This window comes from Coregonus clupeaformis, chromosome 1, assembly GCF_020615455.1.
Source record: "Coregonus clupeaformis isolate EN_2021a chromosome 1, ASM2061545v1, whole genome shotgun sequence".
Classification (NCBI taxonomy): Eukaryota; Metazoa; Chordata; class Actinopteri; order Salmoniformes; family Salmonidae; genus Coregonus; species Coregonus clupeaformis.
Window position 1 is genome coordinate 91,955,080 of NC_059192.1, and position 7,901 is coordinate 91,962,980.

Sequence of the window (7,901 nt, forward strand, 5' to 3'; positions counted from 1 at the left end):
ATTTGTACTTACCACAATTAAAATAAATAACTATAATGTTAGCCCAGTTTTCGTTTTATTACTTTCTGCTTCATATCCTATTACTACTGTATCACTTTGAACATTGCTATGGTGGATCCTTGGGACGTCCCTACCCTAACCCTAACTTTAACCCCTACCCTAACCCTTACCTTAACCATTTTTCTTTTCAACTTCAATGTACCCCATTGAAGTTGAAATGTAAAATGGGACGTCCCAATGATTCCGGTTAGCACGGACCGTATCAGTTTATTGAGCAATATCTACCTCAACGCTCGTGGTCTGTCTGTGCAGTGACTGTGGAATAGTTCCAACTTCCTCAAACTTGTTGGTTCAGTTTCGTTTCCTTCGTATTACGCAGCTGCTGATCGACACATTTCTCAATTTTACTGGAGTCGTGTGTCTGGCTAGCATACATCTCCGGGACAAATAGTCTGGATAGACACATTGTAGGCTATTATATTGGTTTGAAAGGCGAAGAATAGAAGCAGTCAAAATGAAGAAGGTACTTCTGTTCGTGTTTACACTCTGCGCTATTGTCTCAGGTAAGTTCCCCGAATTTCCTAAATAGAATAGATTTGTTGGTCAATCTGCTACTCATCTCAAACCGAAAGTTTCCAGGTTAAGAAACCTAAAATATTCCCCAAAATGTCATGATATGGTTTTAGATCATTACTTTGATTATATAAGAAGGGATCCACCTTTTTTACTGTTTCAGAGGTTGAAAAAGCTTTATTTTATCTGATGTTAAATTCCCTGCAAATCAATAACCATGTGTTATTTCTGATAATTATAATATAAGTAAGAGTATAATAGGCTATTTCTTTCCATATATTTTGCCATATTCCATACCCCGATCACGTTACGGAGTAGTAGCCCGTGTGTTTTGTTTTCCACGACATAGTTGAAGTATGGTCATGTGAGTTTCGATTTCTTGTCTTTAAAAATAGATCATTATGAAAGTTCCTTTAGATCATTATGAAAGTTCATTCTGATGATCGTTCTATTATGTTTTGGCAAACATTTGCCTATCTTTTACGGCCGCGTTATGACAGAGATTTCACAGAATATACTTTTGTACAAAAATATATATATAATAATTATTTTTATTATTATCATAATTGTAATACATTTGGGGGAGGGACAGAATTAGTAATCATGCATTCTGGTATGATGTTAACCATATATGTCTTAGTTGTAATCTACTTTATCGTTCACCTTTTATTATTTGATTGGCCACATATATACTGCGTTCACGCTGTAGTTGGAACTAGGAAACTCGGAAATGTCTGACTTGCTAGCTGGATGAAACGCGGCACGTGTATAACTACAACCAGTAGGCAAGTCTGACATTTCCGAGTTTCTTAGAGTTCCGAGTAGCACGTGAACGCGGCATTAAGTCAGTTGTTGTTGCGGCCTACACGGAAGGCATTTAAATATTTTATTCTGCACTTCCTGATAAACCCATACCACGTTTCAGACTACACGCTTAGAAAAAAGGGTTCCAAAAGGGTTCTTCAGCAGTTCTCATGGTAGAACCCTTTTGGGTTCCAGGTAGAACCCTCGGTGGAAAGGGTTCTACATAGAACCCAAAAGGGTTCTACCTGGAACCAAAAGGGTTATCCTATGGGGACAGCCGAAGAACCTGTTTAGGTTCTAGATTACACATTTCTTACTACGAGTGTAGTCACATGTTGTAGAGCAGGGTTCATGGACTATTGACTAAAGCCAACGCCTAATTCTCCAAATCAAGATTTGAAAAAGTTACTTCACCATTAGTCCTGGTTTATGGAATCCTCAATTCAGATGATTTGATTTACACCTAATGATAATGCTGGAGAATATCTAATTAGCAAACAAGAATAAAGTTACACTTCTGGTTCTTTCTTTCTCCCCCTGAAGCTCTGTCATCTGCTCAAGAGGTTAACAAAAGATCCAAACCTTCTGCAAGCATCTTCCCCCCATCTCAGTTTGGCAGCACCGCTGAACCGTCTACCACCCCCACTACCCCAGAACCCAAGACTAATACCACCACAGCCGCTCCTACTACAACGCTCACTACGACTGCAGACCCCACCACAACAGCCAATGCCACCACACCTGCCCCCACCACAGCCAATGCCACCACACCTGCCCCCACCACAGCCAATGCCACCACACCTGCCCCCACCACAGCCAATGCCACCACACCTGCCCCCACCACAGCCAATGCCACCACACCTGCCCCCACAACAGCCAATGCCACCACACCTGCCCCCACAACAGCCAATGCCACCACACCTGCCCCCACCACAGCCAATGCCACCACAGCTGCTCCCACAACAGCCAATGCCACCACAGCTGCCCCCACCACTACCGCCACTCCAAAACCGGAGCCCACCCCTCCTGCTAACCTGACCGCGGGAAACTACACCCTCAAGTCGGACAAGGGTCTGTGTCTGATGGCTCAGGTGGCTCTGCAGATCAGAGTGGAAGACACTGGAAAGGTATAGCACAGTGTGCGCCTCATGACAAATACCAAGAACACCTTGGCTGATTATTTGACGGTGAAATTGGGGCCAACTAAGGCTTACTTGAAAGTGCATCATACGAGTCTTAGAAAACATTGAAAAATTCCCTGTTTCACCATAGTTATTGCATGTCTATTACATGTATCGAGCCACTGAGAAACCTTTCAGTTGATGGACTGTAGGTCCAGGATATTTTTACCATCCTCCATTTTATTGATGTGTTAGGCCATAAGCCACCTCCGTGTGTTAATGTTCCGTTTCCGCGTCATTGTGTGTGTACAACTAATGTTATCTGTTCATTTTCCAGACGGGAGTATTCATCATTCAGCCAGGGATGACCAAGGTTGAAGGGGGTTGTGAGAAATCCACGGCCAACTTAACCCTCACGTTCAAGGAGGGCTTCATCACCTTCATGTTTAATAAGGTAAGAAAGGCTTCGATTCTCCCATCATCACTATTCACTGAGGAAAGGACCCAAACACCCCAGGGTATTATTCATTAGGCACCAAACAGAAGAAGACATACTGAAACAGGGAGAGACTACCTGAACTTGTCCAATAAAGAAATTGTTCATTTTTGCTTTCCGTTGGAAAACGTTTTTACAACTGTGTGCCTTAATGAATACGATCCAGGTTTACAACGTGTTTAGAGATTAGCCTTCTGTTTGTCGGCCCTTTATTACATTTGTGGAGGTCTATAATGATTAATAGAACACTGTCTGTAAAATGTTGAATAATGGTTATTTGTGTATGGGGATGCATGAAAATGAGGATATTCTATATGTGCCAGTGTTTTTTAAGTATTGGATCAAAGGGCCAGGAGGGTTTCCTTGCATTTGGACTGGACCTGGACAAACTCTGGGCCCTATATCTATATATGCCACATATGAAACCCAAGTTTTTCCTAGTCGGGTCAAGTGGCCCTTACGTTAGATAAAGCTCGCCTTTTCACATCACTTTCACATCCTGTGTATCGAGCACCACAGTAAACTGCACCGCCAGAGTTATGATCAATCGCCAAATTGTTTGACTGTGTTCAAAAGGGAACATTAGCTTGCAAAGGGGAACTAGTGTGGCAAAATACATATTTTTACGTCTCGTTACGGAAACTTTAGCAACCTTGTGTGGGAAAAAGTGATGAATTAGTGTACTGAGTTGAATTGCAACATTGTGACCTCATTAGCTACTGTCTAGTGGGACTGTGAAATCATATTGTTATGTTGTTTTAGCATTCTATTGTTTGATATTACTAGGAGGGTCGTAAGGTACATTATGGGAGAGTAAACATTGCTTTAATGCCATTGTGACACAATGCAAACTTTTGATTCGGGTGATTCCTTGTGTGTGTGAAAAGTAAACCTTTGTCTTGTCTTTTTCAGAACACCACCCAAAACGCTGTCTATGTCGACACTGTCTCTTTCAATCTTTCCTACCCCTTAACACCTGGAGGTAAATGTATATGTCATCTGGTCACCAGGATTCTTGTACCAACCTTTCTGTCAATGCAGTGGACCACATATTAAAGGACCACAAACGTATTATCCCTAGCCAGTGTTATTCACACAGTAAATGTGTTTTCCTGTCATGGTTGACACTTTGGACTTTTTCATGGGCCCACATCAGTTGCCTGTTTGTGTTGATATGTCAGTCTCTGGAAGGGATTGTGTAAGATAAATGGTAAATATTAACACGGGTTTGCTTAACAACCAACACATCTACGGATCTTAATTTGATCACCATTTTGTTGATTAGATTTTTCCTGCAAAGCAGGAAACACAAACTTGTATTGGATTTGAGTTTTTTAAATGCTTCTAACGTTTGTAATTTACACTTTGAAATTTCAGACTTGATTTGCCCTAATGAAAAATGTATCAACCCCAACAAAAGTGTCCATTAATTATAATCCACATAATAATTCACACTTATAATAAAACACACTTATCTTTCAATAGGGAATTTACAGTAGTGCACCTGTTCCCAGAATAAACAAACACCTTTTAATGCTATGTAGACTAACAAGTGTGACTGGTTTTTTCACCAACACTTCCTTGTGGTTGGAGACGAAATGATAAATATGTGGTGGTGATGTTTGATTGGTGTTTATTTTTATGCTGCAGGGAACGGAAAAATGTCTCCACCTTACACCGCCAAAAATGGGTCACTGGATCTCTTCCTCGCTAAGGTTGGCCACTCCTACTCCTGCAAGAGCGAATCAGTTTTCATGGGAAAAGGGCTCTATCTGGATGTCACCCAGGACAGGATGCAGGCCTTCAACATCACCAAGGAATGGGACTTCGGCACATGTATGTATCCCATTACATAGCAATGATGTACTAACACGCATTGCAATGTTGAACATACTAAACTCTAGGGCAAAACGGTTAAACGTGCTCTGAAGGCTTTTTTGACGTTTTGCATTGACGGTATGTGTTTAGAGATTTTAGATTACTACAAAAACAAAACAAAACATGTTTCATCTGTTCATATCATTGTTCCTCCTTGGTCCTCAGTGGTTGATTCACCCAAACCAATCCAGACAAATAAAACCAATCCAGACAAATAAAACCAATCCAAATACTCAAACAATGAATTAATAGCTTCAGTTGCCTAGATTAGATATGTAGACTGACACGCGTATAGTTAGTGATGCAGAAAACGTCGCCTGCAGATTCCATCCAGCCTTAGCTCTGACCCTAAACCCAGTTGTTCTGCATTTCAGCTGACCCCTGCCCCGCCGACAGACCCGCTGACTACCGCGTGGCCATTGCTGTCGGGATAGTCCTCCTTATCCTGATCATCATTGTGGTGGTGGCCTATCTCCTGAGCAGACGGAAAAGAGCAGATGGCTACCAGTCCATCTGAAGAGCCACTCAGGGGGTCAAAGGGCATACTGTATCAGCTCTCAGTCTAAATCCACCCACCATCTTTGTTTTTGTCACTTGCTGTTAACTGTTAACAACTGTAACCACAACTGCTCACATCGACTAACTGTACCGCTCACACAAAAACTAACTAAATGGATGAGATGAGGGAATATTTCAGTGTTATATACCGGCAGTTCCATTTTGTTGATTTGTACATTAATTAATTGAGGTGGATACAACTTAATGGATCAGATACTAGGATTAAAATATACTGACTTTGAATATACTCACTCTGAACTCTTGGGCTGCTGAGGATTTTGTGTACTACTGCGACATCCAGTGTTCGTCAAACCATCAACCATTGTGTCTATGTTTGTGTTGCCTCTTATTGCAGAACATTCAGTGCAATATTTCACAGTGTGCCTTCTGCTATAGCTGGATTTTGAAGCTACGTCGTCTCGATTCTTTCGTATTATTCATTTCTTTGTGTTTCTACTGCCGCCCTCAACCTTTAGAACAGCCTGTTAGGCTAATTGATTTCTGAATCATAAACTAGATGGGGATATTATGGGGCCTTTTTTGGGGGGGGGTATGCCACTCGGTTAGTCAAAGGGAATGTTTCAGGTTTTAAAAGTAAAGTTTTGTAAAAGAGAGGCATGCTTTTGAATGTAAATGTCAATTTGTGTTTTAAATTACTTGTCTATTCTATTTGTGTCAAGCCTTTTGTTAATCATTATTTGATGTTACTGTTTCCCCCATGAAGTAGTAATAATTTGGTATGTAAACATAGTGATAATTTTTTATTATTTTTATAACATATTAGTCGAATGTGACAACCGTATAAAATTGCAGGACCACGGATTGTTTAACTTCCCAACTTTGACAGTGGTCAGATAGCTTGAGGTAAAAGTTGCCTTTAACCACGGATATAGAATCAGATGACCTAAACCTGCCAATCATGAGGATGAAAAAAGGGATAAAATATTTAAGACTCTGGGGCAAATTGCACTATAAGGAATTACATTTGGGACCAGAAAGCACATTGAACAAGTTCTGTCTCATCTAAATTTGAAAACTTTTATAACATATTACTGTTCTATGTTGCCACAGTTACAGGTTCCTAATATTGATTATGGCCTAGATGACAATTATTTTAGTTTCATTTAGGACAAATGTATTATGCTATGTTTACATGTAATTATGTGCCATGGTATCATCTTGAAAAAATTGTGACAAATGAAATCATCCCAAATAAAGTTTTAATAATTTGTCAATGTGGTTTTTGAGTTTATTTGGAGTATTGAATCTGGCAAAACACTAAAGATATAGGGGCTTTTAATTCAGGCATTCAAGTTATTTGGAATATATTCATTGTGGGAATGTTTTATTGTATAAATGCTGATATAGTTATTGAAGTTCATCCTATTCTCTCACCACGTAGATCAGGGATGGACAACTGGCAGCCCCGCAGCCCCACCTTTGAAGGCCCTCGGATCAATTTCCCCCTTTTTATTTTTTAGGAACTCAGTCGGGGTCTCAACTTACTGTTGCAAGTTTGAATAGTAGGATACACAAGATGCAATTTAGAAATGTGTTTGTGCATCAGCAGTATTTCTCTTGTCGTGTCCGTCACTGATAGTCACTCAATTAGCCCACGTCAGCTAACATTTTTTAGATTGCAAAGTTAGTTTAGCGGCCAGCTATCTAAACTTGTTATCAACTCCTCATGATGAGTTCAGATTTGTTGTTGCCCCCCCACCCCCATCAAAGTTGCCCATCCCACCACGTAGCCTATGACACAACACAGAGATCAATATCATGGGGCAACCTGGTCTCAGAGAAAAACATATTATATTTTATAATGTGGGGAGAAGTGCGCGCCTGTACAGACATCATGGGGATATGTGATATAATGTGATATGTCCGTTTATTTTTTTATTTTTTTTATAAATTAGCAAAAATGTCTAACAACCTGTTTTCGCTTTGTCATTATGGGGTATTGTGTGTAGATTGATGAGGAAAATAAATAATTTAATCAATTTTAGAATACGGCTGTAACATAACAAAATGTGGAAAAAGTAAAGGGGTCTGAATACTTTCCGAATGCATTGTGTGATTAATTGATTAATCTTATGCTACACAAAGATAAATAACATACATTTCTCTAAATTGATCCAATAGTTTAGTGAGATGGTTGGTCCAATTTAGGTAGTCTCCTCACACGGACCTGACCCTGGCAGTCATTGTGAATGCACGTTGCGGGTTAATAAAAATGTCAACTGTTGGATATCCTAACTCTGGCTGGATTCCAATAGGAATTACACATCACTTTCCAGGTAATTTCCTAGGTTTTCCGGAAATCATTCAATCAGGATTTATTTTTAATTTTTTTAATCTGGTAATTTTGGGAAAGTTGCTGGAATTTTGCAACCCCTACTTGCAGGGCCTGATGTGGCCTGTAAACCAGGAGTTTCAGGCCACTGTTTTAGAGTAAAGCTAGGCTTTAAATA

General features: G+C 40.1%; 1 protein-coding gene across 1 annotated transcript; it reads left to right on the forward strand.

The window, feature by feature from the left end:
• The first annotated feature begins 284 nt into the window (after positions 1 to 284).
• Positions 285 to 6,665, forward strand: cd68 (CD68 molecule). Its single transcript, XM_041882280.2, has 6 exons — positions 285 to 563; positions 1,921 to 2,504; positions 2,836 to 2,952; positions 3,907 to 3,976; positions 4,645 to 4,830; positions 5,247 to 6,665. Exons 1-6 carry the CDS (start codon positions 515 to 517, stop codon positions 5,387 to 5,389), a joined length of 1,149 nt encoding a protein of 382 aa, XP_041738214.1. The 5' UTR covers positions 285 to 514; the 3' UTR covers positions 5,390 to 6,665.
• Positions 6,666 to 7,901: the final 1,236 nt, after the last annotated feature.

What these genes read in the sequence shown, in the direction of transcription:
- cd68 (XM_041882280.2), top strand. Translation starts at nt 515, where the DNA reads ATGAAGAAGGTACTTCTGTTCGTGTTTACACTCTGCGCTATTGTCTCA. An exon ending in GAGTGGAAGACACTGGAAAG is followed by an intron (nt 2,505 to 2,835) that starts GTATAGCACAGT and finishes TTCATTTTCCAG; the next exon opens with ACGGGAGTATTCATCATTCA. An exon ending in CTACCCCTTAACACCTGGAG is followed by an intron (nt 3,977 to 4,644) that starts GTAAATGTATAT and finishes TTTATGCTGCAG; the next exon opens with GGAACGGAAAAATGTCTCCA.